Raw genomic sequence first — 22,315 nt, forward strand, 5'->3', positions numbered from 1 at the left:
ACGTTAGCCTTGGCAGCTGTAGTCCGTGAAATAGTGGATTAATCCGATATGATTAATCAGCAATGATATTCTAAAATCATAATAAAATGACTCTGGAATATTCAAGCTATTTCAGCGCATCACATCAAAAACGTCTGTCTGTCGGACGTGAGTTGTTGGACCGCTTGAATAAATGAAATGTAATAGAATTCCCTTTTGCATAAGTAACATTCAGATATACAGTAAATCATGAACCAAATAAACTGCTCCAACAAAATAGATTGTACTATCAAAAGGAGTGTTTATTAATATCGATTACTGGTTACAATGGCATAAAAACCACATAGCAATGAGCGAACACGTCATGAGATTATTTCCATTTGGCATGAGCCACAAGGAAACAATTATGCGTATTGTTTTATTGCGTTAGTCAGGCCGGGATGCGATTTGCTGTTGATATAGCCTGCACAGAAGATGTGTGAGTATTCAAGGGCAAACGCATTATCTGGTCCCGTCTGATCGAACGCAATACACAACTGGAATAGGCTCGCTTTTAAAACATGTTGCATGAATGAAAGAAGGCTACAGTATGAGCAGCACAAGAATGGAAAAGAGGGTAGGAGGAGGAGAGTAACGCCTCGCAAAGAGAGAGAGGGCGTGTAGGCTTGGTGGGTAGAGTGGCATGAAGGCCTCAGTGTATCATAGTCTATAAAGAGAGCTCTTCTTTACAACTAGACTATATTATACGCCTAAGGTCCCTATCAAACCAAATGTCGTTTTGAGGCTAGATGTTCAATCAGTCCGACCCACCTGATTGTAAATATCAGCCTTCCACGGGGGTCCTCAAGTGTTCTGCATTGCCAGGAAAAGTTCACTTGGTCCAGATGCAGCGCGCGAGAATTTACTTTTCTTCTTAAGTTAAAGTGTAACAAGTCATCACTGTCTCAGAGTAAAACTCGCATTAAACTGGTATATTAACAAGGACTGCTCTTAAGTCCTATAATCGCCGTTTAGACTAGGCGGTTGTCCTCAGGCCGGCTGCCTGTCTGTTGTCCTGCGCGTAGGCCAGCTGGGTGCTGCCTGCCGGTTGGAGTGGCCTCTCCGGAGAGCTACTGCGTAAAAGCGCAATCGACTGCATGTACTCGGGCCAGCCGTGCGTTTGATTCGATCTGCTCGCAGAGCTTCGCTAGAAAAGAGCCATCCGAGTAAAAGCTTAGCCAGCCGGTGATGTGGCGATCTGCTCCTTAGAGCTATCGCCGTGAAAGAGCATTCATAGGCGGCTATCCTGTTCGGACCCACTGCATGCGCATGGGCTAGTTGGGGTTGGTGCGACCACTCTCCAGAGCTATCGCAAAACAAGAGCATCGTGTCTTAGTTGACACGATCATTATATTGGAAAGGGTGGCTGACTCTTAATTTTCTGTCTTTCCCAAAAACTGGTTTAAACTGGTTCTTAAGCTGCTGACTTAAAGAAAACAGTTAGCAGTTCTTCATTAACAGTTTTTACCACACGGGGAAAACATCCTGTGGTCATTATTCATTCTTATCTCCGTTGACCATCTCGCCTTACACTTTTGCACTCCTCTGAGTGCTAACACAGATGCGCGCGTCGCGCACACACACACACGCACATACACACACACACACACAATGCACACAAATGCACACGTCACAAATCAGTGGTTAGAAAATGAAAAATATGATCAGCAATCAACAATAAGAATATTACATTTTTCATCAGATGTGCGCCTTTGCTGAATAACACATTTATCAGTGGTGTGTGATATGCATCAAATGTCCACACTCAGCGTGCGTGTCTGTTGGTGTTCGTGCTAGTTGTATGTGCCATGTGGCAGAGGGTCTCCCTGTTAGGGTCAGCATTTGGTCAAAAAGTCAACCTTGTGGTCACTTCAGATAGCGTGACAAATTGTCCGGTCTGGGTTTTGTCATACACCTGTACTCAGCAGTGTTAAAACAGGGGTCAAACTGAGGGCTACATCTTGCCGTTTCTCCTAATTTTACTCACTCAGGAAAAACGGGGTTTTGGTGCTATGTCATCCTTTCATTGTTCAGCACAAATTGTGCCTTGTCAGTTAACACCCCCCTCCTCACGCTACATAATCCCCCCTTAGGACACATGAGGGGGCACGAGACAACGTCCGTGGACCCTCATTTGTCCTATTTCATATCCCGCACTTAATTTGTGACAAGCTGTCAATTTGAGGCCAATGTGTTGTCAATGTTCATGGCTTTCTCTTGGGTGCCCAGTGTAGTATCTGTGGCACAGGGGAGCGGTAGGAAAACAATGCCTGTACTGTTATTTCAGGCGGATGCAGAGTTCCGCTAGTTGCAGAGTAGAATCCAGGAGGAACTGGGAGGCATGAGGCAGTGTCTGTAATGTCATTAACCTGGGTGCAGGTCTTCCTCGGCCTGTATCAGCATCCATGGGGAAGGGAGAGAGAGAGAGAGAGAGCGACAGAGAGCAGGCGACAGTGTATGCAATGTCTTTAGGTGAGGCCAGGTCCCGCTCTGCACGAACAGAGTTCCATGAGAGAGAGAGGGAGAGGGAGCTTTTTCCGAGCACGATCCTTTGCTCCCAGGAGAGGAACGCAACAGTGTCATTTCAGGTGTGTTGCAAGGTTTCCGGTTTGCCCGGAATGATATCCATGATAGAGGAGGAGGAAGCGGTGTCTGTAATGTCATTCAGGTGGGTGTAAGGTTTTTCCCTGAGCACGGCAGGCTCCCAGGGGAAAAACACACAGCAATGTCAATCATGTCATTGCGGGCGGGTCAGAGTCTCATTGACCCCATCATGCACCCAAAACGACATGGTTTCTCCTAAGTCATTTACACTGAGCTCCCTCTTCTATTTGTAAAGTTGTGCTGGTCTAAAGACTGGCAAACCAGGGTGACAGTGAGAAGAGAAAATGGAACAAGGGCCAGAGTAGAAGCAAGGAAATCATACTTTCGTTAAATGATAACCGGATATAAGGAGCAAAAAGGCTCAACATCTAGTGTAAATAAACATTTCGTCTGGTAAAAATGAAACTTAAATGATAAAAAATATAAGGAGCAAAATGGCTCAAAATCTAATGTAAGTAAACATTTTGTCTGGTAAAAATAGGACTTAAATGATAACAAAATATTATGAGCAAAATGGCTCAAAATGTAATGTAAGTAAACAAAAAGGAGTAGCTACATTTGTGACAGATTAACGTATCTATTTGTTGGATTTGTTCCACTAGTGAGTTGTAGTTTGCTCATGTCTCACACTGAAGCAGGGCCGAATTAAAAGGTCAACCCTTCATCATAGGAGTCAGTATTCTGTATAGGCATTTTGAGGTAGCTTTCATAGTATAAGAATAAAATAAAAAGAATGTAAACAAAGGTTACTAATTACACCCTGATTGGTCATCCCGTTTCGGTAGGGGAGGAAGTTTCTTACTGTTTCACGGGAAACAGGATCCTATGTCGCTTAAACTATTTCAGTGAGAAACTCAAATAGACTAGATATAACACGACCAAGCGCTCTACAATGTAGAGCAGCCACAGAGAGGCTTTGGTCTCAGAGTCGGTCAGTTCGGTGATTGTCTGGGGCATGTGTAATTTGATCTGGCCCTGCGAGGCCCTGTAGTCATAGGAAGCTTTCCTGACCTGCATGCTCTTTGCCAAGTTTTCCTGAGAAGATCTGGCAAATGGCCCGAACCAGTCTATCTGGAGGTCTGCATATGGAAACTTAACTCCCCTCTCTTGTGAGGGCGCTCTGGGGTTTGGACTTGAAGTTTGGGACTGACAACAAGTCAGACAACCTTTCACATAAACAACCACATCTTGGTGCATTTTGGGCCAATAAGCTATCTGACACAACACATCGCAGGTTGCCTGGGCACCCTGATGTCCAGCAGTTGCGGAGTTGTGGCCAAAGCTTAATAGGATCCCCCTGTGGTGCTGGGGAATGACCACACGCTGTGCAGCATATAAGTCAACAGCATACACCAACAGCCCCCCGCTCAGTGACATGCAGTCCATTGCTAACAGCAGTTGTGCCAGGTACTCTGTGGAGTCCCTGTCTGCGTCAGGGATAGGTGATGGGGTATCACCAGCAAGGAGCGCCATCATGTGGGCTAGGGCTGGGTCAGCCGCCTGTAATGACACTAGATCAAAATGTCTTTCCACAGGGGCCAGTTTACTATAGTCAATCGGAGGTTCGTCATACAGAGTCAGGGGAACTTTGTATTGCCGCACACACGAGGGCGGGGCACCTGGTTCCGTCGGGGTCCGCATCAGGTGGATGTCGGTGACCCCGCAATCAAGAGAAACCTTGGCAAAGACAGACTCGTGCTTATACAACACCTGTCGAAAATCTGTGTGAAATTTTGGATCTGCGGTTGCGTCCCCCAGCGCCAGAGTTTGAGTTATTTCTGCGTCGAACTCTGGCAGTGGTGGAGGACCGAGCACGCTTACCCTAGCCAGGGTTGCCGTGCGCTTCTTGTGCGCTGCGGCCGTGCCTTCCTGAGCGATGTTGTATATCAACATGTGCTCCTGATCATCAAATTCCATCCTGCCCACTAAGGGCAGTTGATAGACTATAGAGGTCGCGCCTGAGGGCAACGACGTGGTCACATCAGGGGACCTTTGGTCCCACTGCAGTAACGCAGGGCTTTTGCCTATGACCGGAATGATATAACTGGAATCATAGGAATCAGTGCTGATCAACCAATCCAAGTCTGTTACTTTGCGCAGAGTGACGTCGGCATCCAGCCGGTCGGTCACCAATGGGTCTGTAGACCTTCCTTCCACACCCATCATGGGTGTGTCTTGGGAAGTCAGACTCTGCCGCAACTGGGCATTTCCCCCCTCCAAAGGAGGAGTCCCCGGCGGGGAAGCTGGGGAACTAATGCCCTGTAAGAGAGTTATTTCCAGCTGTGCCTTGAGGAGGTCACTGCTGGTCTGGTTGGCCGTTTCAGTTAAATCCTGTACTTGCTGACGAAGTGCTTTGCCTGTCGCAAGATCCAGCTCAAATAAACGGATTAAATTTCCCAACAAATGTCCAGCTAATTTATCCCGTTCGGCTTCAGTATAGCCTCTGGTTTCAGCATGTAAATTAGCTAGAGTTTGGACATTTAAGTGGGTCATGGTCACATCTAATTGATTCACGCAAGGCGTGTCATCAATAAATAGACCAGTGGTGACCTGGAGTCCTTTGATCATGGCTATAATTGGATCCATGTTCACCTTCTGACTGCTATGGTTTTAGCACTAGTAATTTGAAAGCTCTCGGAAGTATAACAATACTCAAAAGCTCCACAAATGATGTTGTTCCGTAACCCTGACACCGGGAGGTAGAATGGACAAGTAGCGTCCTTCCACTGTCTATCAAGCAAAAACAGCAATGTAAGAATGCGCACGAATGAAACAAAGTGGATATATATTTGTTTTTGTTATTTATTATTTACCTATTAACCCCCCTTTTATTTACTCTCTTAATTCCTATCAAAGAATCGAAGCGATAATTTGAAAAGGGAGGAAGAGAGCAAATAAAACTTTAAAAAAAAGAATTCTCAAAAACTAAAATTCTAATAAAATTCAACTTAAACTTCAATCAATCAAATTTAATTAAAAACTTTCATTCCCTTTTTCTTTTATTAAAAAAAAATTGAATCAATGAAATTCAATTAAAGTTCAATTAAAGCCTTATCCAAGTTGCAGTTACCAATGTTCAATCGAAACACTGAGTAAGTAACTGATTGCCAAATCAAAGCTGTTTGTCAAAACTGAATTAATTGAAAACATGAGCAAATAGCCCACTATTCCATTAAAACTATTTGTCAAAACGGAATTAATTAAGCAGTGAGAGTCACTGATTATTAACAGCCTGCAACTAAGACCATTCGCGAAAATTGAATTAATTCAACCACCGGGTCAAATCAAAACAATTTCACGAAATGGAGCCAGCTAAAACAATGAGTAAGTGATCGACTAATTATAACCCGTACAGGTCTAATCAAACTATCACACAGCCACAGTTGAAACTTTTTAGAATTTAAATTGTGAAACCCTAGGCGAAGCTAGGATTCTATAATGGTAGGGTGTGATAAAACAATCACAATTTAGATTTATAATAATAAAGGTCCCCACTTTCAAAACGTTTCATTCATTGTGCATTCAAAAATGACTTTTCTCTACCTGAACCATACGACAGTGTAACGGAGCAGTACCACAAAACCACCACACAGAGTACAAACAATCAAACCAGCAGTACAGTGTCTCTGAGTAACACTATACTTCAAAGAAATACCAATTGAGCAGCTCCGCATGTACGCGGTTGCTGATACTATTTGAACAAACGCATGCAAATAGACCCAGTGAGTGTTGTGCCGTTATTCACAAAAACAGCGTACACATGACACAGATCCAAACGTCTTAATGCTTTGTCCAACCATGAACATGCACGTACCACGTCGTGACACCAGCTATGGCCACTAGATGGGGTGACTGGCTGTGATTGTCACACAGTACGGGCAAAGGGGGAATGTCCAAAGCGCCCGCCGGATGGGCGGCCTTAGTTTTGGACCTCCTATCGGGGGACGGGGCTACGTGAGGTAAAATACAAGATGGCGATCCTGCAATCTAACTTTTTTTTGTAGGCTCCTGACAACAGGGATGTGACTGCTTTGGAGTCACTTGTCCCTTCACAACACAAAGTAGGCTAGTAGTATACCAGCCTGAAAGTCTTCGAAAATGTACTAATACTCAAAAACACCGCACTGCTATTTGAGGTAAAAGGAATGGAGAAACAGCGTCTCAGCACTGGCAATCAAGCACAACAGCAAAGCTGATAAATGCGCACAAATGAGACAAAGGGAAAACGCACCTGTTTTTGTTTATTTTTCTCCCTGCTCTGTAATTATTATATATATTCCTTAACCCCCTTTTTATTGACTCTCTAAATCCTTATCAAAGAATCAAATGATTGTTTGAAAAAGGAGGAAGAGAGCAAATAAAACGAAAAGATATGGGGATCAGAAATAAAATAAAATAAATCAAAAACAGCAAAGAGAGAGAAAAAAATAATAATAATAATTTGAAAATTGAATGAATAAAATAAAAAATAAAATTAATCCAAATTTCATAAAATTTTATAAATTCAATTCAATTAAAATTTAAATCAATTAAACCTTAAAAATGTAATTAATTCAAATTAAAATCGATCCAATTAACTTAATTATACTTCAAATCATTCAATGGGAACTAATCAAACAATACCAAATTAAAGTTTAGTCAAAGTCGCCTGTAATGATCGCTTTAACTTTAAATGAATGAATAAGCCATTCATTACCCAATCAATGTTATCCTGTCAAAACTGAATTACAAAATGTCAGTGACAGTAGCTCGCACAATTAAAGCTGTTAATGGTCGATTAATTATAACCTGTGGAGGTCTAATTAAACGATCACTCAATTACCTTTCAACTTCCTTGAAAACTAAATTTGGTAAAGGCCCAGTGTAAAACTAGGTCCTGTAATAATAGCCTGTAGGCAAACAAACCTCAGTAGCTATTAAGTCAACAAGTATTATATCCCTTAAAGAAAATGTCTCATTTATGCTCATTCACGACAAATTGTGTTAAACTGATTCAAAACGACAGTGCATGGAGTTAGATAGCCTTTCCTAAAATCCTTATACTGGTTTATACCAATCAAACTAGCAGTATGGGTGTTACCAAGTCTTACTATTCAAGAACCATTAATTCGAGCAGCCATGTATGACGTCGTTGCCACTACTCGAGACACAGCGTGCAACCGATGATGTGATGTGACGTGACAAACGCATAAGACACGGAAACGTGTTATCGTATGTCACATCAAACATGCACAAGCCAGCTATAGCCGCTGGGGTGGTTGGCTGTGTTCGTCTGTCAGAGGGGCTGTCGGTCGCACACGACCGAAGCTACGTCACGGCTCTGTGTCCTCCCAGTGGAGGCGTGTTAGCTTGAAAAGCAAGATGGCGATCTCGCCAACAAACCTTCCCTTCGTCAGATTTCTGACAAAAAGGGGTGTGTTAACCGTCGGAAAACAGCCGATTTACAACAACACAAAAAATGGCGCACACTGATATTTACAATGCAGCGCCGTTCGTTCAGTGTTAACAAAAACACTCAAACGTCTCATTCACTCCTGGTCTTAGCGAGAAAGTATTAGTCTTAGCTACTCTGCGGGCACTTGTCAAGTTAAAAAGTCATACTACACACGAAGTGTTTCTGCCACTAAACCCTATTTGGGCACTTGTTAAGTTAAAAAGTCATACTACACACGAAGTGTTTCTGCCACTATTTATTTATTTATAACCCTATTTGAAGCATTTAATTTCGTACTTTTCACATCATCCAGGTTCCAACCCTTTCTCTATATGACATACTAGATGATCAAATATAGAAAGTCGGTTGGCAGAAAGCCGGTTGGCTCACAGTTTTACCGTTTAGAACAGCCTTCGGATAGCAATTTCCGAGGTTATTTAACGGTCGGGTCCTTAGGAAGTGAGGAACTATAAACCCGTTTTTGTTTATTTCTCTTTTCACAAGCGTCCCCCTGCAGAGGTTTAGCTATTAGTGATTTAGAGATGTCGAACGCTTATTACGTCAGCCCTTACAGCGACGTGTGAAACATGAGCATGAAATCCAAAGTTGCGTTGAACTTTGATTCAATAAAAAAAAAATGTACACCGATGTCACATACAAAGGGAAATCATTACAGTCTCAAAAGGGTCCTCATATAAACGGGGCACCATTAATGTAGTCCGTGAAATAGTGGATTAATCCGATATGATTAATCAGCAATGATATTCTAAAATCATAATAAAATGACTCTGGAATATTCAAGCTATTTCAGCGCATCACATCAAAAACGTCTGTCTGTCGGACGTGAGTTGTTGGACCGCTTGAATAAATGAAATGTAATAGAATTCCCTTTTGCATAAGTAACATTCAGATATACAGTAAATCATGAACCAAATAAACTGCTCCAACAAAATAGATTGTACTATCAAAAGGAGTGTTTATTAATATCGATTACTGGTTACAATGGCATAAAAACCACATAGCAATGAGCGAACACGTCATGAGATTATTTCCATTTGGCATGAGCCACAAGGAAACAATTATGCGTATTGTTTTATTGCGTTAGTCAGGCCGGGATGCGATTTGCTGTTGATATAGCCTGCACAGAAGATGTGTGAGTATTCAAGGGCAAACGCATTATCTGGTCCCGTCTGATCGAACGCAATACACAACTGGAATAGGCTCGCTTTTAAAACATGTTGCATGAATGAAAGAAGGCTACAGTATGAGCAGCACAAGAATGGAAAAGAGGGTAGGAGGAGGAGAGTAACGCCTCGCAAAGAGAGAGAGGGCGTGTAGGCTTGGTGGGTAGAGTGGCATGAAGGCCTCAGTGTATCATAGTCTATAAAGAGAGCTCTTCTTTACAACTAGACTATATTATACGCCTAAGGTCCCTATCAAACCAAATGTCGTTTTGAGGCTAGATGTTCAATCAGTCCGACCCACCTGATTGTAAATATCAGCCTTCCACGGGGGTCCTCAAGTGTTCTGCATTGCCAGGAAAAGTTCACTTGGTCCAGATGCAGCGCGCGAGAATTTACTTTTCTTCTTAAGTTAAAGTGTAACAAGTCATCACTGTCTCAGAGTAAAACTCGCATTAAACTGGTATATTAACAAGGACTGCTCTTAAGTCCTATAATCGCCGTTTAGACTAGGCGGTTGTCCTCAGGCCGGCTGCCTGTCTGTTGTCCTGCGCGTAGGCCAGCTGGGTGCTGCCTGCCGGTTGGAGTGGCCTCTCCGGAGAGCTACTGCGTAAAAGCGCAATCGACTGCATGTACTCGGGCCAGCCGTGCGTTTGATTCGATCTGCTCGCAGAGCTTCGCTAGAAAAGAGCCATCCGAGTAAAAGCTTAGCCAGCCGGTGATGTGGCGATCTGCTCCTTAGAGCTATCGCCGTGAAAGAGCATTCATAGGCGGCTATCCTGTTCGGACCCACTGCATGCGCATGGGCTAGTTGGGGTTGGTGCGACCACTCTCCAGAGCTATCGCAAAACAAGAGCATCGTGTCTTAGTTGACACGATCATTATATTGGAAAGGGTGGCTGACTCTTAATTTTCTGTCTTTCCCAAAAACTGGTTTAAACTGGTTCTTAAGCTGCTGACTTAAAGAAAACAGTTAGCAGTTCTTCATTAACAGTTTTTACCACACGGGGAAAACATCCTGTGGTCATTATTCATTCTTATCTCCGTTGACCATCTCGCCTTACACTTTTGCACTCCTCTGAGTGCTAACACAGATGCGCGCGTCGCGCACACACACACACGCACATACACACACACACACACAATGCACACAAATGCACACGTCACAAATCAGTGGTTAGAAAATGAAAAATATGATCAGCAATCAACAATAAGAATATTACATTTTTCATCAGATGTGCGCCTTTGCTGAATAACACATTTATCAGTGGTGTGTGATATGCATCAAATGTCCACACTCAGCGTGCGTGTCTGTTGGTGTTCGTGCTAGTTGTATGTGCCATGTGGCAGAGGGTCTCCCTGTTAGGGTCAGCATTTGGTCAAAAAGTCAACCTTGTGGTCACTTCAGATAGCGTGACAAATTGTCCGGTCTGGGTTTTGTCATACACCTGTACTCAGCAGTGTTAAAACAGGGGTCAAACTGAGGGCTACATCTTGCCGTTTCTCCTAATTTTACTCACTCAGGAAAAACGGGGTTTTGGTGCTATGTCATCCTTTCATTGTTCAGCACAAATTGTGCCTTGTCAGTTAACACCCCCCTCCTCACGCTACACAGCTATGAGTGTGGCGGCTATACATTTCTTCCACATGGGTCCCGCAGGTACCTGCAAGGTGCCATCTGTCCTGCCTGTTCACAACAGCTTGAATGAAGCTCAAGGCTCTCATGTCGGTCACCTCATTATTCACCTCTAGCAGGAGGAGGTGAAGTGAGACATGCTTCAATTTGAACAGGGCGGCGGTGGCTCAGGGGTAGAGTGGCCGGATGGCAACCGCAAAGGTTGCCAGTTCGAACCCGGGGCTCCCCCTGAGTTAGTGCCAAAGTGTCCTTGAGCAAGACACTGCAATCAATCTTGCACTGATTGATCACAGCTAGACAGCTGTGAGTGGAAACCACGATTCAAAAGGATTATGTGACGCAGACTGTGCACCAAACCAAGAGACACATGTATGAAAAAGCTTTGTTGACAGGATCATTTCTGCATTGGTATGTATATTATTCACAGCACGCAGGTTCTTTGCACAACGCACGCACACAACAAACACAAGCTCATCCTTAGCCGTCTAAATGCATTATTCAGGCCTAAACGGGCAGAACCTCCAAGGCCGATTCTATTTTTAACCCATTCTGTACGGGAACCCGTTTTGGTGTTGGCATCATGTTATGCTTTAGCTATTTAAAAATAGCAGATCTACAAGCTCATAGCGCGCCACCGAGTGGCGCGCTACGAGCTTGTAGGTCTGCTATTTTTGAAAAAATCGAAAGAGCGACTGACATTTTTTAAATCTGATCTCAGGTCAGAATGGGTTAATCAGACAGTGTGTGTCCAGTGGAAACCTCGTATGAATCTGATCTCAGGTCAGAATGAGTTAAGTATAGATGCCACACTGCAGCCACCATGCAGAGCAGACCCAAAGTGGGGGATGGAAGAAGGCAGTGTTTGGCTGGGTCTGGGTCTCTCTCTCTCTCTCTCTCTCTCTCCTCTCTCTCTCTCCTCTCTCTCTCTCTCTCTCTCTCTCTCTCTCTTCTCTCTCTCTCTCTCTCTCTCTCTCTCTCTCTCTCTCTCTCTCATCTCTCTCTCTCTCCTCTCTCTCTTCTCTCTCTCTCTCTCTCTCTCTCTCTCTCTCTCTCTCTCTCTCTCTCTCTCTCTCTCTCTCTCTCTCTCTCTCTCTCTCTCTCGTCCTAAAGTAAATAAGAAGTATAAGACAAATTTCGCTGAGGGCCCCTGGAACCCCCTCCAGGAGCCCCCGTAGGTGCCCGGACCCCCACCTTGAAAAAAGCGCTGCAGTGAAGAGGTCCTTGAAGGAGGTACGGCGGTACTGTGGCCCCCAGGCCCCGTCTGTCAGTCTGCAGACCCATAATCAATCTCCCAAAAAAACACAATAAAAAAAAGAAACCTGGCCTTTATTGTCTCTGCATGGCCAGCTAATTAAATGAACCCAGGAGTGAATAGACAACGCGTCCTCACCGCCACAGCCATAGAAAGCTCTTTGGGCTACAACTGACAGCCCCCCATCCATTAAAACCATGCCCGAAATGCAATGATGTGATATGAAGGGAATTACACTGCATGGCCCTTGTTCTTATCTCCACCTAACCAGGCTTGTCCAATGTGGAAGTGTCTTAACGCCCCCTGCTGGCAGACAGTAGCAACAACACGGCATTGGAACCAGGGGTCACCAACATGTCCGTACACAGACACAGCGGGTGGAGGGTGCTTCATCGTAGATTCGTAGTCAAATGGAAATAAAGCTGTACTGTACTGTATGCAACATTTATACTCAATGCAATATTGAATGTAATGATATGGTGTGTCCTGTAAGCCCATGTGGGCTGGGCGCCTTTGGTGCATGACACAAAAATAAAGAAATCCATCTATCTATCTATACTCTCTACCTGGCAGCAGAACAAAAGCCACCTTATAGACCCTGACGAAGACCTTTGTGGTCGAAACGCGTTGGTCCTGTTATTTATTTGCCTTGCTCATCCTTAAAATAAACTATTTAATTTTTCACCAAAGACGGAGTGCCTTGGATTCTTTTCTTTTCAAGTCTGCAATTCACATTTTTGACAAGCAGTACTACTTGGAGGAAGGACACCTTTTGTCTATATGGTTTTACCTGTATCACCAAAGAGCACCTATCTAAGAGCCACTAACAGATCCCTGCAGCGCTTCCATTCCTCTAGTTCTACCTTATTAGCATTTGAATGCCGGCGGCCCATAACACCTCTTGCCCAAGCGCCCGTAAAGGTGTGTGACTACGTGACATTTTGAGCAGGGGGAGGGGAAATTCAGTCTTCATAATACGTGGGTGCATATTGGCTTATTATTTTAACCGTGGGTGTTTCAGCTACCAGGGCGGCACCCCCGGAGTCTCCGCGCCTGTGTCAGTGGCAAAGACTTTGTCATGATGAGATAAAACAGCGCACACATCCTCCGTTCTTGGTGCGGAGCCAAACTGTTAAACTAACAGATAATATCATGAACGAAAGCAAGGGCTCGCAACTCACTTTGTATTTTCAATGCTACATGCAGGTAAATGTATTGACAATCACACAGCAGGCAGGTTGCGAGCCCTTGCTCGCTTTTGTTCAAAGACTCAGTCTTGTCCGTGGCAAATTGTAGATTTTCTGTTTTACACACCATTATGATGTTCTCATTTTGATCATAACACCCACTTACTGAATGTCAAGTCTCCAGGTTTTCTTCAGAATGAGTACGACAATTATTTATTATGACACTATGGCATATTAGGAGAACACAAAATACAAGTGGTTCTCAAATGTTGTATTTGCAAAGACCCCCTTACCCCCTGAGTGTGTTCAAATTGAACCAAATCGACCCGTAAGGGTCCATTTTGTTTTGTTACAGACCTGTTATGGTCATTTGGGGCTATGTATTTATGTGTTTCTGCTAATAATTATTGTCCACTTATTAAGTATGTCTGTGGCAAAAATGGAATGTTGACAAAAATGTCCAAGAAAAGCCAATGTGGCAATGATGACCCCTGATTGGAACACATGTCTACATGTTACGTAGATGTATAGCATATATGTATAGTTTCATTATAGATATTCCACTGTTACTTTCTTAGCTTACGCATGTTTCATGATAAATGTTTTTATGTGATGTATTCCCATGCTTTTTTGTTCTTGCTTAATGTAAGTCGCTCTGGATTAAGAGCGTCTGCTAAATGCCTAAATTGTAAATTGTAAATGATGTACACAAACACGCTCAACGTTTGCCCACTGCATCTCAACCTTTTCAGGATGTGAGTGGACCCCCCCCAAAAATAATCATATTTGAACTGGCGACGTCCACCCTGACAAGCATTTGGAATTGCATGAGTTGAGGCATAACATTTAGTTTGTCTCGGTTCCACAGATAATTATTGTGAAAATCACCGCGTTGTGAGCTTGTCGGTCGGCTATTTTCAATTTGTTTGCCTCTTTCTTCTATTATTTGACATTTTGACATAATGTTTGACCAGTTTTTATAGTAGGACTATAGTTTGTTGATTATTTTTGATGCAGTAATGGTCTCTTTTCATTTCATTGTTGTTAAAAATGTAAATTGTCACTTTACCGTTATCTGGGGACCCCCCCAAAATCATGTGGGGCCCTACAGGTTGAGAACTGCTGCCTTTCCCTACCTTTCCTCGTCTCCTGTGTCATCTCTTAGTACTTGCAGCTTGCCTTAAAACTAACCATGACATCTCTAGCTGAGAGTGTGTCAAAATGGAACCATAATGTCACACTTTTACACATGTACGTACAGTTAGATTCACACCAAGGACTTTTGCAGTGGGTGTAGCATCATGAACACGGCTTCCAGAGAATCCAGACAACCAGAATAATTTCAGCAGCAATGCAGCTGTGCTGCGGCAAGAAGGGGACAGATTGCACCAGTGCAGTGCAGTGCAGTGCGCGTGTGTGACTGTCCGTGTGTGTGTGAGTGTGTGTGTGTGTGTGTGTGTGTGTGTGTGTGTCTGTGTGTGTGTGTGTGTGTGTCTGTTTGTGTGACTGTGTGTGTGTGTGTGTGTGTGTGTGTGTGTGTGTGTGTGTGTGTGTGTGTGTGTGTGTGTGTGTGTGCGTGTGTGCGCGTGTGTGCGTGCGTGTGTGCGTGCGTGTGTGCATGCATGCGCATCCAGTGTTTAAGCTGGCATAGGAGGCTACCTGGGCACGCTGGTGAGATAGGTCAGGACATTGTGGAACTCTCTCTCCTGGATGTGTCCGAAGGCAGGGAATTCTGGGAAGATGATGATGGGGCTGCCGTTGTTACCTCTGCCCCCTGCAGGGGAATGGGAGCACAGCAAGAAGGAATATTAGGCGCAAATAAATAACCCATCAACCGCATGTACAGTAAGCTGTCCATAATAAACAGTATGCTTTTTATGTATAATCATGTAAGAGGAAGGTCCAGCAGATAAGCCTATAATGCTGTGTTGTTAAAGCTAAAGTTGTAGCTTTGCATCTGGATGTTGACCCCAAAGCTCAGCGTTTCACTTTATGGCTTTGTATCTTTTGTGTCTTTTTGCAGCAGCTACAACCGTCGGATGCATCTTTGCATCGTCGTGTCACTGCATGGCCTCCATTGACAATGAACGGTAGACTGTATCTTTGCATCTCGCCCCGTGTTGTGAACGCAGCATACCGTAAGAGTGAGTGTAATGTAACATAATTATAAATCACTGCCAGCAATTAATGATCACCATCATCAGTTACTTCCAGAATCATTTAGAAACTCTTTATTTCTATTTCCGGCTCCGTGGACTGATCCTGAACCTGCAGTGAGTTCATTGCATGGAGAGAATACACAGAGAAACAAACAAGGACTGATCCTGAACCTGCAGTGAGTTCATTGCATGGAGAGAATACACAGAGAAACAAACAAGGACTGATCCTGAACCTGCAGTGAGTTCATTGCATGGAGAGAATACACAGAGAAACACTGATCCTGAACCTGCAGTGAGTTCATTGCATGGAGAGAATACACAGAGAAACACTGATCCTGAACCTGCAGTGAGTTCATTGCATGGAGAGAATATACACAGAGAAACAAACAAGAGCGGGGCTTGTCTTCAGTCCTTTAAAAAAAAAAAGAGAGAAATTATGAGCACATGCTAGTGTTAAGGCTGCCCGAGGGAGAGGGAAACAAACCAACACAAACAAAAACACAAGAAGAGAGAGAGAGACTCAGTTAAGCCTATTTTATACTTTGTCATATAGAATGGGGTGCATACTTAGTTTAGACTAGTCATTGGTTAGACATGGGTTAAGGTTAGGTTTAGGTGTGCTGCCCCGTGGGAGGTTATAGGTTTAGGGTGAGGGTTTGAGATACTGTAGGTTGTAGTTGTAGGACTAATGACTGGTCTAACCAATGACTAGTCTAAACCAAAAACTGTCTAAACTAAGTACAGCACCCATATAGAATGGAGTCACTCAGCTGAACATATAGCTGATCTACAAGCTCATAACACCTTGCGATGGGATGGGTTGTGAGCTTGTAGATCTGATATATTTGGTGAGGCTGGTGTTTGTATACACATTGGCAGTCACAGAAGCAGACACAGTGACGCACGGCACGCACACGCGCATGCACACGCAGACGCACACGCACACACACACACACACACACACACACACACACACACACACACACACACACACACACACACACACAACCATTCCTTCGGGGGAGCTGCTCTGTCAGCCCATGTGATCGGAATATCAATCCGTCTGCTTTCCCCTCTGCCATCGCTATAGCAACAGAACAAGTGCACGGTCATGCTTTTATCCCATTCTGAACGGGAACCCATTTTGGTGTTAGCATCATGTTATGCTTTAGCTATTGAAAAATCAAAGAACGACTGACATTTTTAGAATCTGATCTCAGGTCAGAATGGGTTAATCAGACCAGTGTGTGTCCGCAGTGGAAACCTCGTATGAATCTGATCTCAGGTCAGAATGGGTTAAAGTCAGATAGCGCCGATCTTTGTCTCCAGAATGGACGCAGAGAGCAGAGAACAGTCTGCCGCAGCCCCAGGATCACCCCTCATGCTGCCATTCCTTGTGAGATTGAATAATAATCCTTTGTGTGTGTGTGCGTGTGTGTGTACGTGCGTGCGTGCTTTCCGTGGGTTATTTCTGTGTGGTTTGAGTGGGAGAGTGTTCTCGCAGCTGTCTGGTGATCTCTGTACAGTTGATTTAGTCACCGTGGTGAGAGAAGCACAGACACACGGCAATGTAATAAAGGACCCTGCATGGTTGGTGCTGTGCAGAAGGTAGCCTACAGGAGCTCGGCTCATAGAAAGGAAAGAGGAGATCCGCACACCGTTTTGACCCCATTAAAGGAGCTCAGCACAACTGCACTGGACTATAGAAACACAAACCAACTGATAAGAGGAAAAGCACACAACGGGACATCATTTGAATAGCAAATCATGAACCGCTAACCGCCGTACTAAAGCAAGCGGGTCAGTGTCACCGTTATCTATAGATCGCATATAAAAAATGATGCCGCCATCATGATCCTTATGTCCTGAATGATGTGATAGAACTGTACAGCATGTACAATATTGTATTGGAGCAACATTGTTTTTCCACTCTGAACAATACAGTGTGATATCCTGCCAGATTATACGACGTCTTTGACATCAACCAATCCGATACAAGGTTGGTCAAGTGGGCTTTCCTTTTCAACAGCCCCACATTATTCTTAAACTACTTTTAATTAATTTTGTTGTTGTTTTGTTGCATTCTGGCAGAAGGTATCTAAGCATTGGAAGTAAAACAGCAAGATTTTCCAAGAGCTTTTTCCCCCCCAAGCCATCAGACTTTTGAACAAGTGCAATATCCCCTAACCTTTCCCCCTATATGCTGCTATTAACCCATTCTGACCTGAGATCAGATTCATACGAGGTTTCCACGGGACACACACTGGTCTGATTAACCCAATCTGACCTGAGATCAGATTCTAAAAATGTCAGTCGTTCTTCGATTTTTCAAAAATAGCAGACCTACAAGCTCGTAGCGCGCCACTCGGTGGCGCGCTATGAGCTTGTAGATCTGCTGTTTTTTAATAGCTAAAGCATAACATGATGCTAACCCCAAAATGGGTTCCCGGTCAGAATTGGTTAAGGACTCCTGTTGTGCAATATCTGTCTCTCAATGAACTAATGGTGCTTTTTAATTTATTTTAATTTATTTATTATAGTTTTTAAGTGGATTTTAGATTTTAATAGTATTTTAGCTCTTTTAACTAGCATACTAAAAGCCAGTGAAACGACATTTTCGTTCTCTTATGCATTTTATGTATCTGCTGAATGACAATAAAGCTATCTATCTATCTATCTAATTTTATTTTGTATTTTACCTAGCAAGCCGGGTAACCATTTTGGACCAAACAAATAATTACAAAGAAGAAGAAAAAAAAAAAAAAAGTGTTGTAACCTGCCGTTTTTTTTCCTTCTTTCTAATTCTTTGTTGTCGTGATTTGTCACAACTCGAGTTGGCTTTGTACGAGGCTTAAAAAGGTCTTTAAATAAATACTTTTTGAAAAGTCTACGAGGAAAATGAACGGGGAATCATTTCCTGTGCCCTGGTGGTAGGGGGCGGGACTGCTATAATACAGATGTTATGGAATCACAGTGGATTGAAAATATTATAACAAATTTTGTTACAAGTTACATTTTTGATTAAAAGGGAGTTCAAGATAAAAACAGAAACAAGTGGCAGTATGTCTTGTCATTCATTTTCACTGTAAAATCCAACCATCAAAATGGAGTTGTAGACCGGCTAAAGCCCTGCATCGCTACCATTAAAAACATATGTCAGGCTAGTCAAGTTGCCCAAGTTACTGAGAATGTTGCCCTACCCACATTCTGTCAGTGTATCTATTAAGGGACAGATCAGAAAGAAACAAAGGAGAATGGCCAAGCTGTCATACAAGCAGACAGTCAGGAACTATAAATCATATACAGTTAAGGACAGGTCCTTGCAGACTGGACGCGTCTTTCGAAAAACGCAGCTAGAAATCCGACAGACAGACAGACAGACAGACAGACAGACAGACAGACAGACAGACAGAACAGAGGCAAAGGCGGAAACATACTCAGCTACAAATCAAGAAAGAGGAAGCCAATTGGGCCATACCTACTCATGTGGGTTCAATAGAAAGACAGGACAGAAAGATAGTGGAAAGTCACTAACCTGAGAGGAAGGCAAACTGCTTCCTGAGGTCTGGGGTGATGTCAGCAGCGCAGAGGGGACTGTGGTCCTGCTGCATGATTTCATCTGCGGGGAGAGAGACGGAGAAGAGAACACATCCAATGTGAGTGAAACTGAAACATCACTGCTGTCTGCAGGGACGTGCGGAGACGGAGAGACTCATTGTGAGCTTGTAGATCTACTATTGTCAGTGGCGCAACCCAGCAGCCTTTGTCTATACTGGAGATGCTGGTGTATAAAGACATGGATTTAACCCATTCTGAACGGGAACCCGTTTTGGTGTTAGCACTAGGTTGTGCTTTAGCTATTGAAAAATAGCAGATCTACAAGCTCATACGAGCTTGTAGGTCTGCTATTTTTGAAAAATCGAAGAACGACTGACATTTTTAGAATCTGATCTCAGGTCAGAATGGGTTAATCAGACCAGTGCGTGTCCAGTGGAAACCTCGTATGAATCTGATCTCAGGTCAGAATGGGTTAATCCACTATGGCATGGAAAGGAGTGGCATTTTGCATTTCTTTCGCCGTACTATAAATGCTGCATTGGTGGTCTGGAGAGGGCAGTCGTTTTACAGACGGGTAAAAAGGGCAGGGGCTGAAGCCCCCTTTGATGTCTATGTGTGCACGTTGCCTGACCGCTGTGCCGCCGGGAGCTTGTCAGGAATGCAGTTTTGGTTCCCAAAGTGGGGTCCGGGGACCCCCCAGGGGTCCTTGAGGGGAGTTCCAGGGGGTCCCCCCAGCTAAATGATAGTTTGGAGCCATACAGTATGTGGCCCTTGTAGGTCTGTAACTCTAAGAGTGTAACTCTGGTTCCATTTGTACACTCTCAGAGTTAAATTAACATTGATTTTTACACTATAACTTGGGGGTCACAGAGATAGAAATGCCATTAAATTAAATGGGGGCCCGTAGACTAATGCATGTCCTTGAAATGAAACGGGTTGAGAATCTCTGCTATAGAGCCGTTAAAAACCTTCTCTTATGGGGGTCCATTGGCATTATCTCTTCAAATGGGGGTCCGTACGTGGGGCAAATTAGTGTCAATTTGGGGGACCTTAATTGACATGAAAAAGTTTGGGAACCTCTGTTCTAACGGACCAGAGGACGCCGTGCAGCAGCGTGAAATCTCAATGAAAGGTTTACGAGATCAGGTTCAACTTTATAACGCACATGAAGCCGGTATCTGTGGAATGTGTTTCAGCATCAGGGGTATTTATTTTAACCAGTGATGATGTTGTGATATCGGGATGACTGAACCCAAAATGCAGAGTCACGACAGTATGTTCAAATATAAAAAAGGTATTTATTAAAGCAAAGAGGCAGCTGACAACAAAGACTACTGTAGCTTCAAGCTCAGGAAAACCCCAAAAATGTCCAAAGGGCAGAAAATGCCAAAACTGAAAAATTACTTTACAAACACGAATTCTGCAAAGCACAAAATACAAAGTCCAAAAAATCTAACCTCAGAGGAGCACACGGAACCAGGAACACACACAGGGGACATCGACAACATCAAACTATGAACTGACAACAGTGTCTTGCAATGAGTCCAGTTAATAAGTAGTGAGCAGGTAAATTGTCCAAGTGTTCACAGGTGGGCTGACGAGGGAGTTGGAGACAGGTGAGAGGGACTGAGTGAGTGGAAGGGAAACAATGGGAGTGGCCAGGGCTGACATGGTCTGTGGAGGGACAGATCCTAACGGATGAACTCCAGTGAAACAGGAGCGTAAACACCAAAGATAAACAGTAAGAGGTTCAGCAGTAAACTAAAGGCATGATAGGACAGCCCTAAACTAACCACAAACATCAAATGAAATAATCGAAAAATATTGCAATAGCATTTATCGTCACTAGAGATGAAAGAGGAACAAATAGCTGAACTAATAATAAAAGTATATATATTTTTCAGCATACAGGTCAGTTCTGTTGTAGTGAAATACAGAGATTTCCACTGAAATACCAGGAGACAAAACACACATTTTAAGTATAGTGTAAGTTAGGTCAACTCCAGCACACACACACACACACACACACACACACACACACACACACACACACACACACACACACACACACACACACACACACACACACACACACACACACACACACACACACACACACACACACACACACACACACACACACACACACACACACACACACATGTGTTACGTTGTCAGCTGTATACCTCAATGGGGTGCATACTTAGCTTAGCTGCCCTGTGGGAGGTTATAGGTTTAGGGTGAGGGTTTGAGATAGGTTGTAGTTGTAGGACTACAACCTATGACTAGTCTAACCAATGACTAGTACTAGTCTAAACCAAAAACTAAACTAAGTACTGCAACCTACATGGATCACATAGGCCTATACTTTCACTTAAGACTAAAAAATTATGCAGCTAAAATGAATATCAGATTATGTATAAAATATCTAAATACGGAATCGAGCAACTTAAAATACTGTCCTGGGTGTTCAACAAAAGCCTGGGGGTGGACAATGAAATTACCCAAACATGTTTTGAAAGTGAAATAAATAGCCCTTTCGTGAAAATACATCAATACACCAAAATATTGTCAAACAACAATACTGCTACTGTTTCTTTTTTTCAATATAACTTTAGTCATGGACGCGCTGTTGTTGTGTTTAAAATCCAATAGCATAGTGAAAGCACTGCCAACACACATATACACACAGTCAATCAGTGTGTGCGTGCGTGCGCGTGCGTGCATGTGCGTGCGTGCGTCTGTCTCTCACTCTCTCGTTGACTGACCATTCCTGCATCTCCAAAACAGCAAAACATGACCAATCGTGTGACAGTGATGTCACAACTCATGACCAAAACATGACCAATCGTGTGACAGTGCTGTCACAACGCATGCCCAAAACATGACCAATCGTGTGACAGTGCTGTCACAACGCATGCCCAAAACATGACCAATCGTGTGACAGCGCTGTCACAACTCATGCCCAGGGCTATAAAATACAAGCCCAGCCAAAAAAAACTGCTAAAAGTCCCACGACAATTATTGAAGATGAGAGAACAAGATGAGAGCCAAACAGATCAATGCAAGAAGACAGGCCGAGTAGAGAGCGACCCAGTAAAGGATTACACACACACGCAACGCACACGCGCACACACTGTTCTCAGAAGCAGGACATTATGGGAGGACTACAGAGTTCATCATGACCAAGTCCAAGTTGAGCCCTTATAGACACACATGTCATGAACACACGTGTGTCTCTCATGACCATGCACACATTATACTGGGACAGGCGGGGGCCAAAGAA

At 43.6% G+C, this 22,315-nt stretch overlaps 1 protein-coding gene across 2 annotated transcripts in view; it reads right to left on the reverse strand.

Annotated features, from left to right (window-relative positions):
- The window catches only part of LOC308331074 (guanine nucleotide exchange factor DBS-like), a 72,513-nt gene that overhangs the window by 42,170 nt on the left and 8,028 nt on the right, over positions 1-22,315 (reverse strand). For both annotated transcript variants that reach the window (XM_080786214.1, XM_080786213.1), the window contains exons 2-3: positions 19,007-19,090; positions 14,972-15,086 (exon numbers count right to left, since the gene is read on the reverse strand). In XM_080786214.1, coding sequence (XP_080642340.1) covers positions 14,972-15,086; positions 19,007-19,090 — 199 coding nt within the window. The remainder of the gene's footprint in view (positions 1-14,971; positions 15,087-19,006; positions 19,091-22,315) is intronic.

Source organism: Protomyctophum bolini (assembly GCF_963924005.1).
Source record: "Protomyctophum bolini genome assembly, chromosome: 16".
NCBI lineage: Eukaryota > Metazoa > Chordata > Actinopteri > Myctophiformes > Myctophidae > Protomyctophum > Protomyctophum bolini.